The sequence below is a fragment of the Rhineura floridana genome, chromosome 5 (genome assembly GCF_030035675.1).
Source record: "Rhineura floridana isolate rRhiFlo1 chromosome 5, rRhiFlo1.hap2, whole genome shotgun sequence".
NCBI lineage: Eukaryota > Metazoa > Chordata > Lepidosauria > Squamata > Rhineuridae > Rhineura > Rhineura floridana.
Window position 1 is genome coordinate 65,158,834 of NC_084484.1, and position 27,381 is coordinate 65,186,214.

Below are 27,381 nucleotides of genomic sequence, written 5' to 3' on the forward strand. Positions count from 1 at the left end.
TATATGCTCATGTCTGTGTGTGATAAATTAACCACAATTAAAATGACAACTGGATCATTTTTTCTCAAGAACATATGCATTATCATTTTCTGTGAATCAGTACAACATCAAATGCCTGATGCTGCTATCAGAGCATGTCACCTGCCCTTTTGTGAGGTTACGTTTCCAAAGTGGCCTTAAAGTGCTAACACCCGAGTTCCAACTGCAATTCTACAAACACCTCCTGCATTCATGATGTGACAAATTCATGACAAGGCAATTGGGACATACAGAGAAGGTAAAGCTCTTCCATTTATTTTTGGCACACTCCTGCAGCAGTAACACAGCCGAAAGCTCTGCTCATGGCCGGAGTTTGATTCCAACAGAAGGAGGAAGTCGAATCTCCGGTAAAAGGGGTCGAGGTCCACTCAGCCTTCCATCCACCCGTGGTCAGTAAAATGAGTACCTGGCATATGCTGGGGGGTAAAGAAAGGCCGGGGAAGAAACTGGCAATCCCACCCCATATATACGGTCTGCCTAGTAAACATAGCAAGACCTTACCCTAAGAGTCGGAAACAACTCGCACTACAAGTGTGGGGACACCTTTACCTTTACCAGCTGAACTAAAACCTACCTAGTCCAAGGAGAGTGACGATATCAGAAATATTCCTGACTCTGACCCCCTTTCATTCACACTCAACCATCATTAATCACCAGATTTAATTCAGCTGCTGGGAAGCTGCCTTACACCATGGAACTGATGGGAGTTATGGTTTCAAACATCTGGAGGGCTGGTCCATGCTGACTGACAACAGCTCTCCGGGGTCTCAGACAGGAGACTTTCCCAGGCTTACCTGGAAATGCCAAGAACTGGACCTGGGTCCTTCTGCACTGAAAACATGTGTTCTACTACTGAATTACAGCTATAATGCCATTAAGTATTTAAAAAAACCCAAAGGCAGTTGGAGAAGCCTGATAAACGTATACAAAGGAAGATTCCAGATCTTTGCTTTTACTCTCTACTGTTTTTATTTCAGTAATGTTAAGGGCCAAACATTTCAGGCACACATGAATTGGCAGAGTACTCAGGTTCCAACCAGAGTAGAAAACACAGTTATGAAGATAAGGTTTATAAGGAGATCAGTATACAAATGTTAGGCTTTAGTCCTACTCAGAGCACACCCACTGAAATTAATGAACCTAAGTTAATCATGTCTATTAATTGCAATGGGTCTGCTCTGAGTAGGGCCTCATCCGCACTATAAATTGAACGCACTCTTATACTACTTTAAAACAGTCATGGCTTCCCCCAAGGAATCTTGGGAATTGTAGCTCTGTGACGGAAATAGGGATCTCCTAACACCTCTCAGCACCCTTAGCAAACTACAGTTCCCAGGACTATTTGGGGGAAGCCATGACTGTTTTAAGTGAAATAATACTGCTTTAAGCATACAGTGCAGATGAGGCCTAGGACAGCACTGAATGCAACCCATTATGTCCTCTGGTCTGCAATAATAATGAGGGGGCAGAAAAAATGTGCATACATCACCAAGTTGTAATAGCGAAAAGTCTATTTCTAAGCCACTGCCTACATTCCAAGAGTCAGGAGCAAAGAAGCCTCCATGTTCCTGTTGTCCCAAGTACTTTTCAGGGAAAGTAGTAGTAACTAACTATCATGGCCTTACAAGGGCTACCCATCCCTAGAAAAAAATGAAGACCAAAACCAAGACAGGTCCTCCCTTTCAAGACTGGAGGAAAAATTGTCTCCCTGCCCCCATGACTAGGTGAATAGGATCTGGGTGAGTCCTAGCAAATATCCCAGGATGTAGGCTACCGACAACACCATTACACAAGTAACATTACACAATTGGGTGGGACAGTTGGTGATACTAGGAAAGCAGGAAATGCACATTGCACACAGCTGAAAAGTCTTGCACAGAGTACTACATACTGTAAGAATACTTAAGAGTGACTATATTAAGAGTAATCTGTTGTCTGCATGAATGCAACAGGTTTGGAGAGAACAGGGAGATTTAGTACTCAGCCAAAATGGTTTTACACTTTGTCTGGGCTTGCTATCCATGAGCACTGGGTTGTATACTTTAATTAGTGGTTAACTGACCCCTCTCTGTCTTCTTCTATATTAAATCCCCAGACTAAAGGCCAGCTTATGCAATGACTGTCCTCCACATGTTTGAGTATGTCACTATGGTCAGTTCTGTATTAGGGACAAATCAGATCTCACAGCTCAGACATAAATTAAATTGCTTTTGAGGCAATGGGGTGGCGAGGGAATAGCTTTCTAGCTTTCAGTGCCATCCAGAAGAGGATCTCAGACCTAATTAGTAAAGAGAGGAGCTTACAAGAAAAGAACTCAGAAATATACCAGTTAGTTCACTCCAAAGCTTTTTCTGGACTTGTCACCATGATACTTAGCTGTGGCTAATACATAACTGTATGTACACTCTGTGTAAATCTTACACTCCTCAATGTAACTTGGTTTAACATACAGCTATGTAGAATGTGACAGCCTTTTCCTCTTTTGTGGTATTCTGTAGTGGATGCAGCCTGTCTGTTAAGTAAATAATAGGATCAAGGTGTTTCTTCATTTTGCAATGTACGACAGTTTCTGTGAGTCAAACAACAAAGAAAACAGGCAGTGGCTATGCATTGGCTCCCTGAGTAAGTATTCTTGATTGGCTATGTCTTTTTATCATGATTACATGCATGAGCATCATTCTACAACCTGGGAGACCAGGGTTCAAATCCCCACATAGCCATGAAGCTCACTGGGTGACCTTGGGCCAGTCACTGCCTCTCAGCCTCAGAGGAAGGCAATGGTAAACCCCCTCTGAATACCGCTTACCATGAAAACCCTATTCATAGGGTCACCATAAGTCAGGATCGACTTGAAGGCAGTCCATTTCCATTTTTTACTTATATTTCTTTTATTATTTATTTATTACATTTATACCCTGCCTTTCTTTTCATGACTGAAACCCAAGTCAGCTTACATATGGTTCCCAGGCGGTCTCCCATCCAGGCACTGACCCTCAGCAGACAGCTGGCCTAATGTGCCTTCAGACCATAGCCTGGGACATATAATCTACCACAGCTAAAATCACACTTGTTCCTGCTATTTAATGCATATTTGACACTTGAAGAATCTTCTAGGCACAGAATGTACTAATGTCACAGGAGGCAGGATGGGGAGAAGGCAGAAATAAGCCTATGAGCAAAGCCAGGTGGTTGCAGTTGGGGAAATAATCTACTGTCGTTACCATCAGTGGTTGTACAAGTGTTGACTGTGAAGTTCCATCAGGCATTGGACCCCTTTAGGCAAACTGTATCTTCTTGATTCATTTCCTACCATAACAACATGGGGGGGGGAACATATTGAGAAAACAACAATGGTCTGAATTTATACATTCAGTCAGAGGTGATGCCAAAACAGCACAGAGAAGGAGCAGCAAAAGCCATTTCTTCCATTGGACAGACATGCCAGTGTGAATGGGCCCTCCACAAGACCAGAGGATTGCATGAAAGCCTGGGTTCTGTGATTCTTCCTTGCTCTCACTTTTTGAGGTAGAGAATTGTGCAAACTGGGCCTTTGTGTGGACAATTGTTATCGGTATTATATTCCCCACCTTTCTACAAAACTTGCACAATTTAGCTAACACAAAATCAACACAGTACAAGATAAAAATGCAACCTAAAAACCAAGCATGATATACTACCTACCTCGATTCATAAGCTTAGATAGCCAATAGGAAAAAATTGATGGAAAGGGGAAGTAGGTATTAAAGTCTTCCCATCTCCCTATCCCTATACTCTCTGTCCTCAGTCCATGCTCAAAATTTCAAGAAACATTACCTTTGGCCTCTGCTTTGGCTCCCTAGAGATCTTTCCCACTTTCTTCTTCAATTACACATTCTTCTTCTTCATATTCCACTTTTGTTTGAACAAGCACATTTTCTGTTTTGCTAATCCACTCCTTAAAAAAATGTGGACATCATCATTTTTTTAGGCAGTAGCTCTTCCTACTAGATATTCTTAGCTGGTGTAAAATCAGCTTAAGGTTCATGAGCATAAGTCAAGATTGTTGAAGAAAATACCCAGTCCCCGGTCCAAGATATTTTGCTGCCTGAAGGGGAGGACAAGATGGCATCTCCTCCCTATCCCACATACTGGGAACTGGATAGCATCCTCTGCTGCACCTGAGGCAGTAGGCTAGTTTGGGGGAGGGGTCAGGACAGGCTGCACAGTATACACAGCTGTGTCCTCCAATGCAGTGGAATGATAGGGGGCTCAGGAGGAGCAGCATCTGCTACATGAAGGGGTTACCACATTCTGCTTAATGGTAGTGCTGGCCCTGCAAGTGATACAGGTTAGTACCTTGCACATGCACAATGAGACCCAAACTGAAATTCATCTCTTGTCTCTATGGAGGTGTAATATAATGCTACTGTGTGTAATAGTTGCAAGTCCTAAAGTTTAGAATTATAGTGTATATTCACAAATAGGCAAAAAGATCTTGCAGTTTAAGAACGTACCTATAGCCCACAGATATTTCTATCAAACTTTTCAAAGCAGGGAAATTGGGCAGCTATAGTGAATGCACCAGGGGAGCAGGAGACCTGGCCTCCTCTCTGAGATATTGTACTGCCCTACAAATTGGTCAAAATGCAAACACAATTTGGGTTGGTCTTTCACAGTCCAATCTACTTCCTGTGTAGTTTGGAAGAATTTGGTAACATGTGCCTCTGAGCATATGGTGAGTGGTGGCAACACTTGCCATCTCCAAAGATGGAGAATTATATTTTTGTATGTTTGTTGGAGTTCTTACTTTGCTTCTTTCCTGTGTTACTATTGTTTCTACAAAGAATCTAACCTAGAAAATTTTATTTCCCTCATTATTCATCCTAGAAATCTGTGTCAAATTTATTTTTATTAATTTCAAAGGCTTTTTATTGGTCAGTGTCATATGATGGTGAAGATAGTCTTTAGTGTTTCAAATTGGAGGTTATCTTCTGTTTCTATTTTGGGTGCATTAACAGTGGAATCTGAAACTGCAGTTTGATGTAAAATCAGACTTACAATATGTTACTATGTCAGCAATGACTCTAGCTGTTGGGAAAAAGAGGATGCATGTTTTTAGCCTGCTATGTTTAAACCACTTCATTTAAGGCAAGGTGGGCACGGTCAATTAAAACCATAGAGCACACCTAGAATTTTGCTATATTTCACCTCCCACTGTTCTGCGTTGTGCAAACTGAGACACTCCTGATGTCCACTGGAGACTATTCTGCAATTATTCCACAATTGTTTTTGGAGCTTTTTTTTTAGTGTTTCAAAGTGTTGCTGTACTTCACATATTCACAGAAATAGAAACAAAAGAAAATGATTTCCTGTAGGAAACTTCACTAAACCTGCAAAGGAAATCAAACATATTTACAGTGACCATCTGAACTATATCAACTGTATTAATAATGTTGCTTCCTCCCTGCTAAAGATCAGCACAGCACATGTCTTCTTTCTGTTATTTGGGCTGACTGCAGGTGTTGCCACCACTCACCATATGCTCAGAGGCACGTTACCAAATTCTTCCAAGCTACAAAGCAAGTGGATTGGACTGTGAAAGACCAACCCAAATGGTGTTTGCATTTTGACCAATTTGTAGGGCAGTCCAATATCTCAGAGAGGAGGCCAGGTCTCCTGCTCCCCTGGTGCATTCACTATAGCTGCCCTATTTTCCTGCTTTTTAAAGTTTTATAGAAATATCTGTGGGCTATAGGTACGTTCTTAAACTGCAAGGTTTTTTGCCTATTAGTGAATCTCTCTGCTTTTTAATCCGGGAGGTGAGAAATGGGATCCTGTGCAAGTTTGCTGAGAACGGATTGATCATTTGCATGCTTATTGAGTTCAGTGGGATTTACTCCCCTGCAATGATGCTTAGGATAGGTGAAACTGACCACAGGGGATGGGGAGGGGAGGAGGAGAAGGAGGAGGGAGGGGAGGAAAGGAAGAGGGGAGAAGGGGGATGGAAGCAGACAGGAGGGGGAGGGGAGGAGAAGTATAGGTTAGATCATTTGCACATTTATTTAGTTCAGTAGGATTTACTCCCGTGCAATCATGCTTAGGAGGGAGGGCTGGAGTGGGCAGGGGAGGAGGAAGGGAGAGGAGAGGGGAAGGAGGGCAAGGGCAGGTTTGATCATTTGCATGCTTATCGGGTTCAGTGGGATTTATTCCTATGCTAACATGATCAGGTAAAACTGACCATGGGGGAAGAGGAGGGGGAGGAGAAGGGAAGGAGCGGATTGGAGGGGGTCAAAGGAAGGGGGAGGGGAGAGCAGGCTTATAGAATTCAATGGTATTTACTTCCATGCAATCATGCTTAAGATAGGTGATATTGACCAAGGGGAGGAGGGAGGGGAGGGGGAGGGGAGGGGGAGGAGGGAATTGGATGGGGAGGAAGGGGTGAAGGAAGGCGGAGGGAAGGGGCAAGAGGGAGGGGATACGAGGGAGGAGAAGAGGAGGTCGGTTTGATCATTTGCATACTTTTTTGAGTTTAATGGGATTTATTTCTATGCAATCATGTTTGAAAATGAAAATGGACTGCCTTCAAGTCGATCCTGACTTATGGCGACCCTGTGAATAGGGTTTTCATGGTAAACGGTATTCAGAGGTGGTTTTACCAATGTCTTCCTCTGAGGCTGAGAGGGAGTAACTGGCCCAAGGTCACCCAGTGAGCTTCATGGCTGTGTGCGGATTTGAACCCTGGTCTCCCAAGGTCGTAGTCCAACATTGGACAGGGACAGGGAGGGGAGGAGATTGGGTGGGTGGGCACTGGGCAGAGGGGAAGCCCCTTTCCTTTCCAAAAGGAAAACATTGTGAACAGTATCATTGCTTTTCAGCATTTCCCCCACCTTTTTATTCTACAGCAGGCACATGTAGCCTCCTACCCAAATTTAAATGAAAGCTGTCCCTGGCCACATCCACACCAGACCTTTATTTCACTTTGGACAGTCATGGCTTCTCTCAAAGAATCCTGGGAAGTGTAGTTAGTGAAGGGTGCTGAGAGTTGCTAGGAGATGCCCTGTTCCCCTCACAGAGTTTCAGTCAGATTGGCTGATTGTTAAACCACTCTGGCCACTGGAGCTCTGTCAGGGGAATAGGAGTTTTCTCTCAGCACCCTTCACAAACTACACTTCCCAGGATTCTTTCAGGGAAGCCATGACTGTCTCAAGTGAAATCAAAGTCTGATGTGGGTGTGGCCCCCTGATTAGGCAAGCCCAGCAGCTGGGAGTCTGGCTTTTAGAACACTGACAATTGGTTCTTACTGAGCATGCCCAACACTATCATTCAGTTCAGTGCAAAATTTCTTAAATTAATTAAAAATCAGCCAGACAGTTTTTAAACTTTTAAACTGCAGAAGATGAAGGTCAGAGTATGAGGCAAGGTCAGTAGTAGGATTACAGGTCCTCTGTGAACATGGCTGATGTTTAATGAATTTCATCAGATTATGAGAACTCTGACAGAAAAAAGTCCAAAAGGGGTCTGGGTTTTTTCCCCTCGTTTTAGACTTTGAACTCTCTATTCACTCTGACTGTTTTGTGTATCGCCATGAAAATGTAGAGGGTTATTAAGCAAGCAGTTCTGAGTTGAGAACTACAAGTTTTGTAAGGTTTTGTTTTGAAATGACCTTATGGGAAGCATCAGTATGGCATGGGGGGTATTTTCAATTTAACATTGCAGAATGTGAAAAATCCACGCTGGCTATAGTATACAGCCACTCTCGTGGCTCTATAATAAAGGTTCTATTTTGGAACAGACCAATACATTTTAATAGCATGCTTGTTCAGGATGTATGCCTTTTAAAATGGGGAAAATGGATTTTGTGCACTAATATTCTCTGCCAGATGTCATTTCCTTATACCTCTCAGGATTCTGTCTCCTATTGCAGTATTTGGCTTCCAATAGCCATATCGCTACCAACAATTTCTACCATTTGCCTATAAATATGTGGTGGTACCTTATTCAATCTTCCTAATAATAGTTAATCTTCCTTGTATGACTGTGCAGTCCATAATTTTGTGTCATAACGTCTTATAAATTTTTATCACCAAAACTTCTTTCTTCTTTTTTATTGCAATCCCACTAAATATGTCTGATGTTTGTGTGATCTTCTCCATATTGCTAACCCAATTGCTGTGGAAACCTTACACATTTTAGCTTATACATTTTTTGTAACTTATACAGAGTAAGATACCATAAGCACAAGATTTTGTAAAAAAATATTTAACTGCAACCTTTGTTGCAGCAAAATATAATTATGATTCTACAATCAGGCCCTATCTGCACTACACATTTAAAGCAGTATTATACCACTTTTAATAGTTATGGCTTCCCCCAAAGAATCCTAGAAACTAAAAACATTAAAGGAAAGTGTAGGGCCAGTGATGGATGTGGGGATGTGGTTGGGGATAGAGAATCCTGGAGGACCAGAGACAGAAGATAAGGACATAGGCAGATTGGAGGTCAGACACAAGTGGCAACATTTACCACTTTATATTCATACTGAGTGGTTTAACAATTAATCCCTGTTCCCAAGGAATTCTGGGAATTGTAGCTCTGGAATAAGGGTTTTCTAACAACTCTCAGCATTCTTAACAAACTACCATTCTCAGGATTCTGTGAGGAAAACCATAAAGTGGCATAACAGTGCTTTAAACGTATAGTGCAGATGGGGCCTTGAGTTCATCTCAAGATCAACAGATTCTCTGGGGAATTTACATTTCACTGTAAATGTGTTGGTGAACACATAAGAATGCAGGTATACCTCAGAGGCATCAATCAGACTAGGTTTGAGAAAAAGAAAATCAGATCCCTAGGGAAGGAAATCTGGAGAAAATGTTGATACTTTACCTGAAAGTTCCCATTGTGACCACTGAACAAATCAGAATATACATGTTTGGGGTCTGGTACAGCAGGCACTAGGATCTTCCTAATTCTGTTTAAAACATGTTTTAAGATATTAGGATAAAAAGCAATTAAAGAAAAAGAAAAGAAAACCACTGTTCCAAAAATAGACTTTAAATAAAATATATTCAACCTTTAAATAAAGGCAAGAGCAGACATTTTATCCCCCAGTTTGGAGTGTCAGTTTTTTAAAGGGAGTTTATTCTAAAAATGAATGGTACATGTAGCAAATGGGATGGGGAATCACATCTTTCAGCTGATGAGAGAAAAACAGGAGGCTTGGGGATTAAAGTCAGAGGCTATTCATTTAAACCAGCCATTCAACTTCCCTTACACATAAGGTCGGGTAGGGAACAGACTTGGCCGATATGCTCAGGATTGTATTTACCCATATCATGACCAGGACAAACAACTTTGAAAGTGAGCAGGACTTTTGGCCCCATATAACTGAATCAGTCACAATCTGATCATAAGTCTCCACCACAACATCATCACAGGAATGTTTTTATACTAGTGCAGTGTACATTTATATATTATGATAAACAGAATTTTTAGAACTTCTACAGAGCATGGAGAGAGCAGTGACTCCTTGTCAGGGAAGGCTGGTCAGATGGGCTTTACAACCACTACAAATGCAGTGCTAAAAGGAGGGTTTTAGGTACACACACACCCCTCATGTTAAAAAGATGTGTGAGGGAGGTTACTCTTAGGAACATAGGAAGCTACCTTATACTGAGTCTGACCATTGATGCATCTAGCTCAGCATTGTCAGCACTGACTGGCAGCAGTTCTCCAGGATTTTAGAGAGGAAGTCTCTTCCAACCCTACCTGGAGATGCCAGGAATTGAACCTGTGACCTTTTGCATGAAATGCAAGCTTGCCTCTTCTCTAACATGCACAGCGGCCATGCTGCATGTGAAAGGGCTCTACATTCGTATATCAGCGTTTGCATAGAACTCCTTCACACACTGGCCAAAAGTATTGAGGCATGACCTCTGCAAGTCATGGTGATGGGACTGGCCTACATAGATTCACAATGCTCTTCATGCATTCTTTTAATGTGCGGGTGTATGTCTGTATTCCTTCATTAATTTTATCCAGTATGAATGAATGGAAGCCACTCTAGATCCTGCTTGGCCAGAAGACTGTACTTAAACTTCCTGCATCTGGGCAGCACCTTGTGAATGGCCTGTTACCTGTTCATCACTGCCACAGGGCTTCCTTTGAATCTTCCTCAGCAGCCCACCCTTTGCTTATGCCACTTTCCTTGCCTATAGGCTCAGCTCCTGCCTATCCAACTTGTTCTTTCAGACCCTAGTGCAAAAACAAATTCCTCTCTGAATATTGACTTCTATTCAGCCAAGCTCACCAGGATATTTGTGTAAAACTGAAGACATGGATTGCCCCAATCCAACTCAGATCTAATTCTTGAGCATGTATTTAATCTCTAATATTCTCAGAATTTTAAAAACTGAAGGCTCACATCTGAGTATATATAGCAAATTCCAAACATTCCACTCCACAGGCTGTAATATGGGACACAGCTTTAGGCTCAAATACATCATTTACATACTCCCGTGTAAGGGAATGGCTGCTGTTCACATCTATGAAAAAAAGTAAACTTAAACTGAACTTAAAGACCTGTCCACCCCTCGGATGGCCTAATCTACACCACCGAGGATCCAGTGGGAGAGGTGCAGTGTACACTTTGTCAAAACGCACATTGTACCTCATTGAATCCCTACAATGCATAGGCCTTTCCTTCACAAAATTGTGTCCGACTCCGTCATAATGGGCATTTTAGTAATAATTGAAAAAGAGCTGTAAAAACAAACAAACAAACAAAGAAGCACTTGCCTTTTTAATCTGCAAACATACAACAGAAGGGCAAATATTACCAGGAAGCCAGCCATCACCGAAATCAAAAGGATTACAGTATGTGATTCAGGTTTGGAATTGTCTATAGCACAGGAATCTTTGAGAAATCACAAGAAAAAAAGTTTGAAAGTGTTTTTCAGTAAGTTAGAAAAAAAGATTTTTTTAAGCTTCTGTGTTTCACAATAAAGCAACTTTTTGTGTTGTTCACTGACATATCTTTCTGCCAAGATGAAAGAATACCAGAATTCTGGTGTGAGGTTCTTCTCCCTTGTGGATAAAAATTAATCCTTTATATTGTCATTCATATAGCTAACATTCTTCGTTCCAACAGAAAGTGTGACTGTACTGGAATAGGAAAAATGTGAATGTTTCTTGTTATACATGTGCTAAAACCAAACTATCACACAGATGCTTGCTAATGAGTGCTTTGAAAGGAATAAATTATAACCAAAGGTTGTCTAAAGAGGATATTAATTAAAATACATCTAAAGTCATTTGTCCACTTCTCTGGCCCTTGGCCAGAACCACAGGGATGTTGCTGAAAACAGATACCTTGTAATGACTAATTGCCCTTACTGCTGTAGGATTTGGAAATAGCTACCATATGGCTTGGGGTAGTTATGGGAGAGCTCTCTTCCACTCAGTTTGGAACCTGACTGTGCAAAACAAGGTATTATACAAAAATGTTGGAAAACATACCTTTTCCCCCCTGAACCTATCATGCTCCTAATTATATTACTGAGAGTGCAATGGGATCTGGACACCTCCCAGTCTCAACCCAACTGCAGTCCCCTGAACGCTGCCCAACTTCCCATTCCTTTCCACAAAATGTATCTAGCAGGTAGCAACTACATCAGGGCAGTGGCAACATTTCTCTGGAATTTTTAGTGCAAGAACTTCCTGCCCTCTCAAACATTGCAATGGTAGCTTTCCAGGTACTTTGGAGGACTACATTTCCCAGACTCCTCGGTGCTTGGGGCCAAGACAGTTTCAGTGTTTTGGGTATTAGGGAGATGTTGCACAAAGACCAACAAAGGAATCTTACCATTGCACTATCATCAAGGTGACAGCGGGCAGAGAAGGGCTAGTTGTTGGAGATGGCAGGCTCAAAACCCAATGCAAGCCAGATCTGAACTCAAGAAAGGTCTGAAGGGTCAGCTTATATTGGGGTGACACTTTTAAAACTGCAGGAGCTCATATTATTAAAAAATGGATTGCTCATGCTATGGCAACAGTGACCTTTAATCCACTTTAATTGTGCAAACTTAAAGTTCTGTTATGCATTCCAATCCCTCCTGCAAAATAGTGGCAGTATGGAAACACCCAGTATAGAATAAAGCACACTGTGAACACTAAATAACAAGAAGTAAATAATTCCACATATTAACATTATCTAGAAACAGGTTTCATAAAGAGAATGATAACAAACAGTCGTAATAGTAGTAGTAGTGCATTTTTACCTGCAGACTTGCCATTTTTCCAGAATGTTTCTACTCCCCATTCACTGGAATAAGAAACAGTACTGCAGTGATGATGTTTCAGCCTGAATCGAAAGGAATAGCATTTTGCCAGATCAAAGCCTTGGTCTTTAATCTCGCAGCATGAGTGATTCCTGAACTGAATAGAAAGAGTATCAGTCACCAATAATTTTGTTCAGTGTTTATTTTCCAGGCTATCCTAATAGGATATAGTAGAAACCAAGATTAGACCCCAAAGCCTTTTGAAATCTTCCAGTCTACAAAACAAAGATTGACTGTTTGTGTCTAAGATGAGGGTGTTTTAACTTTTTTACTTTTGAATTTATTTGCAACTTAATTACTTGCAGCACAATTCAAAATAATATATTTTGAGTCATAAAGCACTGAAAGTTTACTTTAAAAGCCAATACAATAGACACTTTGAAAGTTCCATATTTCTATTTTTGAGGAATAAACCCTCTCTTTGTATCCTATTGTATTTATTATTTCTATTCCTGTCTCTTTACATCCTACTTTGTATATCAGAATTGTATGCAATGCCAGCCCTACTCAAAGTAGAGCCACTGACATTAATGAACATGACTAACTTAGGTTCATTAATTTCAATGGGTCTGTTCTGAGTAGAACTTAGCTGAATACAGCACTCAGTGGGTGATAATGCCCCGATTCTAAACATAGTTTGTGGAAATAAGCTCCACTCAGATAACTGGCACTCACTGTCACAAATTATGTACAATCTTGAGTGTCTGTTTGGGGTCAGGCTATGCATATCGATGACTACTTAGATCTGCCACCTTTCCGCTATAAATCCCCAGCACAGAGGATCCAGTCCATATTAGGGGGCAGGGGGGCTTTAATCCTTTGCCACCCACTATGGTTCCAATTCAGATTTACATTGTGAACAATATCCCCATTCATTTCAGTAGGTCTCTTTTGGCAATGCAAACTGCAAGTGCAGGGGCAGATGGTTAAAGCCCCCCTATCCCCACATTAGGGTCCTGAAATCAGAGCCCCACACAAAATGACCAAACTCTGCACTTAAGGTCACTGTAGTTTGTCCCTTATACATGCTGGCAAGCATTTGTTTTGTTATGAATAAAGCCAGCTTTGCATATAACTTTTTTTTTCTATAGAGAGATTTTCTAAAGTCACATTCAGGTATTTACCTAAACACATGAAGTCTTAACGCATAGATGGGAGCATTGATGCAATTAGGACAGGATCTAAGGGGCCTCCCAAAAGACCACCTGAAGACCGGCAGGTGATGAGGGCAGTGATAAACAGGTTCCATATCAGCACATGGGCCAGCATGCGCAGCTGGGCTCCTGTGGCTGATGCACCATCCCCTCTTTACACATTTTTTCACAGCATTTCCCCTGGATATAATGCATTTTAAAGTATATTATTTTCACAAATGTAAGCAGTTCCATGTACACTTTACCCTAGGATACACATTTTTGTACACATTACGTCGCCGGAGGACTGCATCGCAACATTTGGAGAAGTGTGAATTTCGAAGGATGCTGTCTTTTAGCTTGAATATCAGAAAGTGTGAATTAGGTAAGTTTGCCTTTAAATACGATCTGAACTGAATCTCTGCCCAAGTAAATGTATCAGGGCAGGGCAGTAGTCATACTGTAGTCATGATGGTGCTATGATTTAAGTGAGTTTAAATGGGAAACTGCATGTGCTCAGAGTACTTATTTTTTATCAGGGTTTTGGCATACTGTTCTTTTGTTTGCTCTTTGTTCTAATATAGGAATATAAAAGCAGTTGTAAAGCACAGAATGGCATGGGAAGAAGACAAGAAATGCAAATTGTATGACCCCAAAATGAAGTGATACAACTATCTAAAGGGCAGGAGGGGGATAAGACCATTAAGTTTAGGGTCTAAAATTATCTTAGCTGCACCACTTGATGGGGACAGGGGTGCACATGCAAGCCCTGCCTCAATGTCCCTGGGCACATGTGATCCACTTTTAGCCTTTCACATGATTAGTATGAAGGCTTGTGCAGAGTTTTTAAGGACATTCAGTTGAAACCTTGCTAATACAGTGTTCTAGGATGGTTTCTAAGCATATCTAACTGAATGTGGTTCAAAACCCTCTGCAGAACTTCACAGTCAAAAGAGGAGCTCATACAAATGGGGACACTGGAGAAGGTCTGAACATGACTTCAGTCTAAGCATCACGTGTGGATGGAAGTAGTCATAACATTAGCCCTAACAATCCATTTAAAGTTCACTGCGATCATTTTGCACAGCTAAGGGCTTCCCCTGCATCCTGTGTCTTGCATAAGTCCCAGACTGAAATCAATCTAAATGGGACAAAAATAAAGCCAACACTCAGGCACAATAACATCAGATGTCAAGTTGAGGCAAACACAAGTGGTTTTGTCTTCAAAATAATCTGCACGCTCTCCATAGTTGGGGCTCAGCAGTCCATTGGCTAGCTTTGCCAGGCAAGGCCTTCTTTGTTACTGCTGTCATCACAAGACGATAAACTTCATCATGAGGTTCATCAAGAATATGTTAAAATGAAATCTGATAGAAAATCCCTAGAAAAAAACCCCACCCACATTTATGTCTGCACTGCAGAAGAAAAAGTCCCTTTTCCAGATTTCCATCTCTGCTTTGTCCCTCTGTGACACAAAATTGCATTATCTACCCACCTGCCAATCTTTATCAAATCTGCTTTTGTATCGAAGCTCAAAGACAAAACAATGTGCATTGTAAGGTGTCTTGCACTGTATGGTTATTTTATCCTCTGCCCATTGGAAGGTTACATTTTCAGGTGGGTTGGGCTTGACTGATGAAGATAAAATAAATACAAGATTACATTCATCCTAGTTACAAGCAATTTTATTCTAATGGTTGCTCTTCAGAATGTTCCCTACAATATAGCAGTGTGTATACACAAAAAATATTTGATAATCCCCATCATGGTGTGTGTACACACACACAAATAAAAATGAGCAAGCTACAATATAACAGCCAGAGAGAAAATATACATCACAGAACTTTATATGGGGATGCTCACATGCACTATACATGGGGCTGACTGTGAAGACAGTCTGGAAGCTTGTCCAGATGCTGAAAACATAATTCTAATTTTGCACTGGTTGCAATGTCTACCAATAGGTTTCCAGGCTCAATTAAAAATGTTGGCCCTAACTGCTTAGGTCCAGGTTAAATGGATGACTGCCTAACCCATATAATCTTTAGAAACTAAGATCTAGCTCAGGGGCACTTCATGCACAAGAGGTAGAGCCTTCTTGGTGGTGGCTCCAAAACTATGGAACTCCCAACTGATTTATGCCTTGCCCCTTCCATTCTGGCATTTAGGTTGACCTTGAAGACCTTCCTCTGCATGGCTGCTTTTAATGGATACCATAAATAGTTTGTGACTCCAGAGTAGCTCTTCATATTAGTAATAATAATAATAATAATAAACTTTATTTCTACCCCACCCTTTTTCCAATAGGACTCAGAGCGGCTTACAGCTAAAATATACACCATTAAAACATAGAAATGTATACAATTAAAAACAGAATTAAACTGTGAGAAAAATTTAAAACTATAAAACGTACGTTTAAGAACAGCAGATAATTTAAAATAATAAGATCATAATGTAGTCACCCATCCTATGACACTTAATCCTGGCCGATGCCCGTTGAAATAAAACAGTATTTACTTGTCGCTGGAAAGACGGCAAAGAGGGAGCTAATCGCACCTCACTCGGAAGGGAGTTCCATAGCCTAGGAGCGGCCACCGAAAAGGCCCTATCTCATGCCCCCATCATATGTACTTGCGAAGTTGTGGGGAGCACAAGAAGGGCCTCACCTGAAGATCTCAAATCCCGGGCAGATTCATGTAGGGAGATACGATCTGCCAAATAGCCTGGACCTGAGCCATATAGGGCTTTGTAGGTCAAAACCAGCACTTTGAATTGTGACCGGAAACAAATTGGCAGCCAGTGGAGCTGTTGTAACAGGGGAGTTGTATGGTCCCTGTAACCAGCCCCGGTTAGCACTCTGGCTGCAGCTCTTTGTACCAATTTAAGTTTCCAAACAGTCTTCAAAGGCAGCCCCACGTAGAGCGCATTACAGTAGTCTAAGCGGGATGTAACCAAGGCATGCATCACCCTATCAGATCAGGCAGGTCCAGGAACGGGCGCAGCTAGCGCACCAGTTTTAATTGGGCAAATGCGCTCCTGGACACAGCAGTGATCTGGGCCTCCAAATTCAAAGCTGAGTCCAGTAGTACACCTAAACTGCGAACCTGAGACTTCAGGGGGAGTGTGACCCCATCCAGCACCGGTTGAATCCCTATTCCCTGATCTGCCCTCTGACTGACCAGGAGTACCTCTGTTTTATCAGGATTTAATCTCAACTTGTTTGCCCTCATCCAGTCCATCACTGATGTCAGGCACTGGTTAAGGACCTGTACGGCTTCCTTGGCTTCAGGTGCAAAAGAGAAATAGAGTTGAGTGTCATTGGCATACTGATGGCACCAAACCCCAAAACCCTGGACAACCTCTCCCAGCGGTTTCATGTAGATGTTAAATAACATGGGGGACAAAACTGAACCCTGAGGGACCCCATAGGTCAATGGCCAGGGGGTCGAGCAGGAGTCCCCCAGTACCAACTTCTGGGCTTGGTCCTCCAAGAAGGACTGAAGCCACTGTAACACAGTGCCCCCAAGTCCCATCTCAGTAAGGCAGCCCAGAAGGATACCATGATCAATGGTATCGAAAGCCACTGACAGGTCCAGTAGAACCAACAGGGACACACTCCCCCTGTCCAGTTCTCTGCGTAGGTCATCCACCAAGGCGACCAAAGCCGTCTCTGTCCCATAGCCAGGTCTGAAACCAGATTGAAATGGATCCAGATAATCTGTATCATCCAAGAATCTCTGGAGTTGGGCGACCACCACACGCTCTATTATCTTGCCTAGAAATGGAATATTGGAGACTGGCCGATAGTTACCCAGTAAAGAGGGATCCAGGGAGGGCTTTTTCAGCAGTGGTCTTATAACTGCCTCCTTTAAGCATGATGGAATTCTGCCTTGTTGTAAAGAGGCATTAACCACTCCCCTGACCCAATCGACCAGTCCCCCTCTGGTACTTTTAATGAGCAAGGAAGGGCAAGGGTCCAGTGAACAAGTGGTGGCACGCACCGCTCCAAGGATCTTGGTCCACATCCTCGGGCAGAACAAGTTGAAAAGAATCCATTTTAATTGGACAAACAGGCACCAAAGTTACATCCTCAGAGACTGTATCAATTTTAGCGTCCAAGTCGGAGCGAATCTGAGCGACTTTGTCTGAAAAGTGCCGTGCAAATTCCTGACAGCGGTCTGCTGAGTGGTCAGAATTACCCTCATGGGGGCCAGAACTTAAAAGCCCCCTAACCACTCGAAACAGTTCCGCTGGATGGCTCCCAGCAGAAGCAATGGAGGCCGAGAAGAAAGATTTCTTCTTAGCCCGCACTGCCTCGGAGTTGTCCTTCAGATAGGCTCTAGCCCGAGATTGATCAGCTTCACTCCGAGTCTTCTGCCAATGTCGCTCTGGTCCTCATCTGACACGTTTCATCACAACCAGTTCCTTGGAAAACCATGGGGCCGGTTTGGCTCCACTCTGAAAGCAGGGACACTCGGGAGCGATAGTGTCCACCACCCTGGCCATTTCCCTATTCCAGAGGTCAACCAGGGCTTCGACAGGATCTCCTGCCAAGGTGACAGGAGAATCTCCAAGAGCCGTCAGGAAACCATCCGGATCCATCAGCCTCCTGGGATGGACCATTATAATCGGTCCCCCACCCCTGCAGAGGTTTTGAGTCCCAGTGAGTCTAAACCTGACCAGGTAGTGATCTGTCCATGACAGCGGAACCACCGCAAGTTCTTCCACACCAAGATCACCGTCATCCCAACCAACACAAAAAACAAGGTTGAGGGTGTGACCAGCAACATGAGTGGGGCCAGATAATACTTGGGACAGACCCATGGTTGTCATGGAGTCCATGAAGTCCTGAGCCACTCCCTACAGAGCAGTCTCAGTGTGGATGTTGAAGTCACCCAGTACCACAAGCCGAGGGGACTCCAAATTAGTATGCAGCATATCTGTTTTGCTGTGACTATTTTCTCTGATTGAACCTTGTCTGTCACTCCTTTGTATATCACTTTGTGGGAGCACAGCTAGGAAAAAAAGGGGCTTAAAATACTCCAAGTAAATATATAAATGACATCACATCACTGATTGCTGCAGGAGCCATCACCACTTGAAGCATTACAGCCCATTCAGAGCCTTGTGGGCACTGCAGTGAGCCTGTGGAGCACCTGCAGTCACAGATGGCACCTTTTATCAAGAGAAAGTGCAGAACTGTGTAACCAAAGAAACACCTGCGTGATTCTGCTTCCTCCAATGTGGCCTTCCCCTCCCCCAAGTTAGCAACACAGGAGAAAGACAATTCTTTGAAAGTGCACTTTTGCTGCAAAAGTTAGACATGCTAGCATCAATTGAAGTCTGACAAAATAAAAACAAAATATGAAATAAGGCTGTCAGTTGAGAACACAGCTTGGAAGTAACTAGTTACAAGTAACGAATTACTTGTAATTTATTTCTTTTTTGAGTAACGAGTGGGTAACTTCATTACATTTTGCTGGTAATAGAACGAGTAGTAACTTCATTACTTTTGAGGAGTAATTGTAATGTTTCCAGCATTACTTTTGTGCATTACTTGGGGGGGGAGCAGGGGAAGTCTTCTGCTCCTCTGATTTGTGAATAAAAATCATGTGCTTCAAATTGGGCTTCTGTGCAGCATTGTTCTTTCTTCATGCTCTGTGGGTGCTTAGGAGGCAACGAGGGAGGAGGTGGAGAGCGAGACGGCCTGGAGAAAACAATTGTTTAAAAATTGACAGGAGTGGAAGGAGAAAAGAGCTGGAGGCAATAAATATATACAAAAATATGTGTGTTGGGGTATCATCATTGCTGGGGGTGGGGTGAGGGGATGTGAGATTCTGTTATGCCATTCTGTTAATCTTACGGATAAAAAAAATTATTCTGCTACCCTCTGTGTGTGTGTGCTTATTTTTAATGTTGTTTTAGGCTACTTAGATGTGCAGCAGCCAAGGCAAGCACCTTGTAGGCAATTTTTTTTAAGTAACTAAAATGTAATTGTAGCAATTACTTTTGAGTAAAAGTAAAGTAATCAGTTACTTTCAGAGCAATTGTAATTGTAACGGTAATTACTACTTTTTGGGGGCTATGTAACTGTAACTGTAATTTATTACTTTTAAAAAGTAATCTTCCAAGCTCTTGTTGAGAACTATAGTCAAGTGCTACATGCGATATAAGATTTAAAAATGCAGTGATTTGATAGCTATTAAATGCTGTCAGCTACTGAAAATTACTGCATGCCAAGAATCAAATGCTATTGAGCATGATGGTTAACAACTGGTTTCAGCAGAATCCTGGGTTCTTTGGAAGCATGAGAGGTGGTCCCTCCAAGCTCCTTTGGAAAGACAGTTTGGCACTGGAACTAATTTTCCCCCCCAACATGGTGCACAGGTCACAATGGACCATGATGAAGCCCTGAAGCACTCTGTGTGAACTGAGTATTGCAACTTAGAACATTCAGCAAAATCCTCTGCAACACAGACGGGTTCCCTGGCATGTGGAAAGGTAGAAAGAGCATAACACCTATCAGCAGTGTCAACTGCGAAGTACTATTGCATGTATATTGGATATAAAATGGTCAAATATTGAAACCAAGCCTCACTGGGCACCGACTGCATTGATATGTACTAAGGAGAATTTGGAGGAGTCCATTTGTGGCTGTTTCTTCTCCTCCCCTCACTGATATCTGAAAAGGTTATTGAAAATGGAAATGGACTGCCTTCAAGTCGCTCCCAACTTAAGGCGACACTATGAATGGGGTTTTAATGGTAAGCGGTATTCAGAGGTGGTTTTGCCATTGCCTTCCTCTGAGGCTGAGAGGCAGTGACTCGCCCAAGGTCACACAGTGAGCTTCACAGCTGTGTGGGGATTCGAACCCTGGTCTCCCAGGTCGTAGTCCAACATTCTAACCACTACACCACACTGGATCTCGAAAAGGCTACTAGGCTAATGGTGTTTCCTAACTTACAGAACTTGCTGCTTTCTTGTTCATCATAGCAAAGCACTTCTGTTCCATTTGGATTCTTAATGTAAATAGAAAGATAACTCCCTTCAGTCGGAAAGAGGCATCCAGTGTTGTATCCTTGGTCATGTACATATTGAGGGCACTGCTTCTCTTCTTGTTGATCAAATCTGCAATTGAATGATTGAAATAATTATACTAAATAAGGTGGCAAAAATGTCTTCTATTAAAAAGCAGTGTTTTTAGAAATGCTTGGAAAGGGACAATCCCTGCCTATCCCTGTGCAAAAAAAGGGGGTTCCTGTCCTGGGGGGGTCCCTTGTATGAAATGGCCTTTTGAGAACCACAGCAATACATACTTGTCAAACTACATTGTATTATCTGTACTGTACCTATACTGTACCTATATTATTTAACTGCAAAGTACAGGTGTCTGCATCTTTATTTATTTATTTATTTTATTTATATACCGCCCCATAGCCGAAGCTCTCTGGGCGGTTTACAGTAACCCAAAACATTAAAAACAAATATACAAATTTAAAACACATCTTTTAAAAACAATTTAAAACACAATTTAAAAAATTAAAAAATTTAAATTTATATATTTATATACACAAACATATATACATAAAGATTGGAAGATTGTTTTATTACCATTACAATTACAATTGTTTTGAAAGGGATTACTTTACCATTGCTACAATTACAGTTTAGTTGTTTTTAAAAAAACAACTTGAGTGCCTATGAGGTGCTGGCCTTGGCTGCCGCACACCTAAGTAGCTTAAAACAACATTAAAAATAAACACACAGACACACAAACACACAGGTAGTAGAATAATTCTTTTTATCCATAATAAGATAGCAGTGGTGGTCTCTCCACTGGTAAGGGAGATGGGGAGGGAGGCCGAGGCTATTGCTCAGATGTTTGTGTGTCAAACCAAGTGCAACCAACACACACACACTCAGCCAGCAAGCTTCATCTCTCTCACTCAACCACCTCCTGGGCCCTGCCCTGTCACCAACTAAGGCACACCCACCCAAGCAAATATTTTCCCCTGAGATGCAAAAAAGTTACAAAACTGCAAATATAGCAAAGTAGCTAGGGAGGGCGGTGGAGGCCACTTTGTGCCAAGTGCAAACACACACACATACACGTCGTTGTCTCTCACCTCCCCATAGTTCTTTATATCTATTCCGCTGCTGCATCCTTCTTGTCTTTCATCCACGTCCTTGCCCTCTGGCTCCTTTCTCCCTCCACTCCATTCTTCTCCACCACCATCCATTTTTTTAACAATTGTTTTCTCCACTCCACCCCCATCTCTCCCTTTACCTCCTCCCTCGTCACCTTCTAAACACCCACAGAGCATGAGGGAAGAGCAATGCTGCACAAAAGCCCAGTTTGAGGCACTTGATTTTCATCCCTGAATCAGAGGAGCAAAGACTTCCTCTGCTCCCCTCCCCCAAGTAATGCCCAAAATTAATGCTTGAAATGTTACAATTACTCCTCAAAAGTAATAAAATTACTCCTCTTTCTATTACAATCAAAATGTAAAGGAATAACTAATTACTTCCAATCACTGGAGAGAGAGGGGGGGAAGGGGGGGAGAGAGATAATCCTTTTTATATTACTGCATTATATTACCAAGTCCCTTGTTTTCCAGTTCCATTTTGGATGCCCTTTCAAAGTATTTTTATTTATTTGTATTCAACAGGATTTATATACCACTTCATCATCAAAATCACTAAACGTTTTACATAAAATATACATGAAAATTACCAATACAAATCAGATGCTAAAAGGAAGTTAGCCTAAAACAATTTCAAAATAAAACCAGCAGTTTCAGAATTTCCATCACTCCAAAAAAGCTCTTCTAATAAGAGAAAAGAATGCATTTTTAAACAGACTGTAATAAGTTTATTGAAGAACTGAAACATTCACTGGGGATTTTATATACAAAAACCCCTAGGGACATCCCCCAGTTGTTACTTCATTGCTCTGACTCATATTTAAATGTTCATTTACTGTGCTGATGACTTCCTCACAATGTATGGGCTTCTTTCTTTCACTGAACAGATCTGTATCTGATGCTTATGCAACCCACACTGTACCCTCTCCGACAAAGATATGAGCACAGTGGATAATGGCCACATAGAAACAGGAGTGCCATCAGCACAGATTTCTCCCACTCCATATCATTCTTACACCAAGGGACCTCCAGATGTTGTTGGACTAAAACTCCCATCATCCCTGACCATTGGCCATGCTGGCTGGGGCTGGTGGAGCCTGGAGGGGCACAGGTTTCCCACCCCTGACCTAGAATATGTCTCCAGACATGGGAGCTGTTCACCTTTCCAGCTTACAAAAAACATGAGCAGACAAAGGAATGAGTAGCTATTTCTTAGATCTTGTGGCTTAAAGATTTCAGTGGTATAAAGCTAAGTTAAATGGACAGTTTAAGCATAAATGTGAGATGATACTAAAGTCCAAAAGCAAGGAACAGAGCAATTTGTAATGAAGGTGATCAGCCGTAACTCTATGCGTGTAAAATACTGAGAAAAAGAGAGATAAGACAATCAAAAAATAAATTATTCATTTAACATTGAAGGTATACCTGGGGTTCAGAAATGATTAAACAAAGTCATGATTTGAATATGTGTAAACCATTTCTTTACACTTTGACTGCATAACATTAACTGCACAGATTTACCATATTTCTCTTGGGATTTCTCAATTTTATAGAGTTCTCAATTATTTGGATTTCTACCTCATTTAAGACTACTGTGCTGGTCACTGTGGGAAGGAATTGCCCAATTTTGCAATTACTTGCTTTTTTGGCATTTACATTATCTCTAAACGTACACTGTTAATTTTGCACTTTCCTTGCTCATCCCCCTCCCCACTTTCATTGCTCATATGGAAGATCATGGGCCTCATAGGACAGGACCCCTTACATGTCTCATAGGACGTGCTCCAAACAGTTCCATCCATATGTATCTGTATAGCTCAAAGTACCAGCATTTATTTACCCTTTCCAGGTGTTCTACCATGCATATGATAAACACACATGTGTATGTGTGGGGTGGGGGTACGGGGACAGGCAATATTGTAAATACATGCAAAATTCCTGAACATGTGAAAGAGACCTCTGCATGCAGGGCTGGCTCTAAAGGGCAGCCAGGGGGGGGCCTGGCTGAGGGCCCCATGGCCCACAAAGTCCCCTGAAGGGTCCTTCATTATGGTGGGGGAGTAGCTCTCCCCTTCCACGGCAGCCTGCTGCAGATCGCAGGGAGGGAGCTGCCCACCCATGCCCGCTCGCTTGCTTGCCATCCCAAGGGCCCCTCATTATGGTGGGGAAGTAGTGCTCCCCTTCCGTGGCAGACTCCCTGCCGCAGATCTCATGGAGGGAGCTGCTCACCCACACACCTGCCCCTCTCTCCCTCCCTCATTTGTCTGCCCTCCACTCCTGCTGGCTGCCTCCCTCCCCCTCCCCCCTCTCCCTCCCTCACTCCCTGCTGGCTCCCTCGCTCGCCCTCCCCCTCACTCGCTTGCCCGACCTTCTGCCTGACCTTCCACTCCTCTGCCTGCCTGGTGAGTAGGTAGGTGGGGCGTGTGTGCATGTACCAGGGCAGGCTGGTGCCCAAGGGCCCCGGCATGTCTGGGGCCGGCCCTGTCTGCATGCTATATGCATTGGGATTTTTTCAGGCAGTATGATGAATGTCCATAATTTGGGAGGCAGAACATGCTTTCCTCAATGTGCATTCATTGCACACATGGTGAAATGTCTGAAATAGTGCTCAGATTGGGAGGAGAAGGTAGGTGGGCCCTTAATGAAATGCACAAGCCTAACTCTTTCTCTACCCCACAGTTAAGTCAAATCTGATCCCTTTTCCTTATAGCCTTCCAACAGAAGAGCATCACAAACATGGGCAGAGCAACAAGAGTAAATTCTACCTTTGTACAGTGGGCTAGTTTCTATATATATGCACACACCCCTTTTCCCCCCTCCATCCAAACAAGGAAGAGGCAAGACATTGAAGTGCAAGGACACATTCCAGCCAGGCAAAAACTCTCCTGTGCAAAGTGAGCGGCATGACCTTGGAGAGGGGGTGTGACCTAGGAGGGGTTCCCAGGTCCAGATAGAGAGGTATAGAGGGCCACATTTGACCCCTCGGCCTGAGGTTCCCCACCCATGTCAGAAGAGAACCCAAAAGTTGTGTGGCCTCTAAGCGATGTGGAATGGACACGTATAATAAGAAGGAAGCCAGTTCAATGTTCTCGCCAATTTGAGTTCAGAAAATAAATATTTCTCATGTCTTCGTTTCTTCCAGATAAAAGGGAGTGATAGAAAAAGGGAAGAGGGGAAGGCACATTTGTTTTGAAAAACTGCTTCCCTCCCATTTCAAGGAATCCCCAGCATTGAAACTTAGACCCTCCAAACAAGTCTGCTTACCAGTACTTACTTATAAAACATTGTCAAGTTCATATCAGGAAATCTTTCTTTAGCATTCCACAAGATCTCCATCCTCTCACCATTGACATTATGTATTGTCAATGAACAAGAACTCTCATAGAAATCGGCATCTAGTAAAGGTGAAGGATTGTAACAACAAAAACCCTTATATCTATAAAATAAAGGACAGTCAAATACAATTTAGATCTAAATACTACACGTTTCTGTGTCACATCTCAGTACTAAAAAAAGAGGAACTTCAGGCATGGCCTTCAGGATAGCATAAGGTTAAAAAATATCTAAGGACATTCCAGTGCACATACTGGAAAACTTGCACACACCTAAAGATTCCATTGTGCCTAAGTACCATCTAGACCAAGTGTGAGGAACGTTTGGCCCACCAGATGTTGCTGAACTACAACTTCTACCAGCCCCAGCAAGTATGGCCAATAGCCAAGGATGATGGAAATTGTAGTTCAGCAATATCTGAAAGGCCACGCGTTCCCCACACCTGATCTAGACCCAAAGGATCAGCTCACGCTTTCACATTCACCTGCTAACAGCAAGATGAAGCAGTGGCACATCTTTGAAGAAATCCGTTAACATATCAATTATCATAGTTAGGAATTTCATAGCATCTCAAACACAGCAGCTTAGATACTACAATAAGTTTATTTTATTTTTTAACAGGATTTATATACCGTTTCATGATCAGAACCTCTAAGCAGTTTACATAAAATATACATTAAAATTACCAATGAAATCAAATGTGAAAAACATGGTAGCCTAATTTTTTTCAAAATACAATCACCAGTTTCAGAAATATACATTATAAATAAGGCTACATATTAAAATACATTTCAAATATATATGTCTTGGTAGGCTTGCTTCAACAAGTTTTTAGCAGTCTCTGAAAACAGTACAGTGAAAGTACCAGCCTCATATCAATGGGCACCAGTTCTGAACTTAAGTGCTTAAGAAACTTAAGAAAGTTTTTCCACCCCCTCCTCCTTCCTGCAGCCACTTATGCCCCCCTCAAAGCCTCATTGGAGAGTGGGGGATTCTTAAACAATGGGTAATGGGTACAGGGAGAGGTGGGGACAAGAAACTTTCCTTCTGTGAACTCTCTCAAGTTAATTTATTTTAGCATCCAAGTCCAATTTGGGCCAGTTCCCCCAAACGGTGCCTGTTCAAGCATTCCATTGCCAATCAACTATTGCTGAGAAAATGAGGAAAAATCAAGGAAATGTGGATGCATATGTCAGTCAGTAGTGTAGTGGCAAATTCAGAAGTGCAGAGTCCATGTTACTCACAGCTGTGCCCCTCTACTTGTTGCTGTAAGGTTAAGAATGAGATCCTTGTTAATGCCTTCTCCCACAACAACAGACATCCCTATGAACCATTAAACATTAAAGAGGAAGGTGTTAGCTACTGAGAAGAGTCTTCTCAGTGGCTGACTCACCTCCTTTCACTCTGATTGGCTCCAATCAGCAGGAAAGAACAAGGAAGCATGTTAGAAGGCTCTTCTCAGTTGCTAACACACTCCCCTTTCATGCTGATTGGCTCATAGAATGCCGGGCAGAGCTTGGAAAAGTTACTTTTTTGGACTACAACTCCCATCAGCCCCAGCCAGCATGTAGTTCAAAAAAGTAACTTTTCCAAGCTCTGACCGGGTACACAGGGACCCTGCTCCCCAAAAGGTAAGGGGTCTAAGCCCCCTGAGACCCCAGATGACTACACCTCTGACTGATAATGAAGTGATCTGCTAAGACCATCAGTAATTTCCAATTGTCGGGGGGGGGGAAGGTTTGGGAACCACTGCTCTATGCAATAAAAATGGCCAAACATCCTCTGCTGAAAATCTCTTTCCCCCATCCCTACTAGAATGAATGCTCAGGTCCAAGTGCTGGTTGTGCCCTAAAGAGAAGCATGCTGTGACTAATGAATGAGGATGGGTAAGGGGTGCTGGCTGGGTTTTGTGTGTGGGTGTGTATTTGTGAATGCTGGTATTTTTATATCATTACTTGCTTCTGGTAAGTCACCTTGCAAATCATCCAGTTGTAAGGTGGGGCTGAAATCTTCAAAATAAATAAATAAAAAGGCTGAATGTGAAGGGGAAAATCATGAACAATTCCACATTGCAGATGAATAGCACAAGCAATTTTTACTTACAATTTTCTACAGTGTATAACTAGCATTCTTTTCTGTCATAATCATGATTTTTAAAATGTGGGGAGTTCTCTCTAGAGCTATTTTTTAAAAAAACATAAAAACAAAAAACAACATAGTTGTGACATTAAATTACATTTCTTCAGCTACGTCTAGAAAACCAAGGATATAAATCCCTGCCTTACTTGTGGCTTCTAGTTACAAGCATAACCATGTTGCTTGTAAATCACTTAGAGGTTGTTGGTTTTTTACAATCAAGCGGTATATAAATTTTGTTTATTAAAATAAAATAAGCAATGCTGCTTAGAATTTCAA

The 27,381-nt window shown here is 42.2% G+C and overlaps 1 protein-coding gene across 1 annotated transcript in view; it reads right to left on the reverse strand.

The window, feature by feature from the left end:
• CRLF2 (cytokine receptor like factor 2) overlaps positions 1-24,990 on the reverse strand; it is an 88,183-nt gene extending 63,193 nt beyond the window's left edge. The window contains exons 1-7 of the mRNA XM_061629416.1: positions 24,908-24,990; positions 20,454-20,617; positions 14,985-15,121; positions 12,297-12,453; positions 10,816-10,933; positions 8,905-8,989; positions 3,853-3,973 (exon numbers count right to left, since the gene is read on the reverse strand). Coding sequence (XP_061485400.1) covers positions 3,875-3,973; positions 8,905-8,989; positions 10,816-10,933; positions 12,297-12,453; positions 14,985-15,121; positions 20,454-20,617; positions 24,908-24,969 — 822 coding nt within the window. The 5' untranslated portion in view covers positions 24,970-24,990 and the 3' untranslated portion in view covers positions 3,853-3,874. The remainder of the gene's footprint in view (positions 1-3,852; positions 3,974-8,904; positions 8,990-10,815; positions 10,934-12,296; positions 12,454-14,984; positions 15,122-20,453; positions 20,618-24,907) is intronic.
• Positions 24,991-27,381: the final 2,391 nt, after the last annotated feature.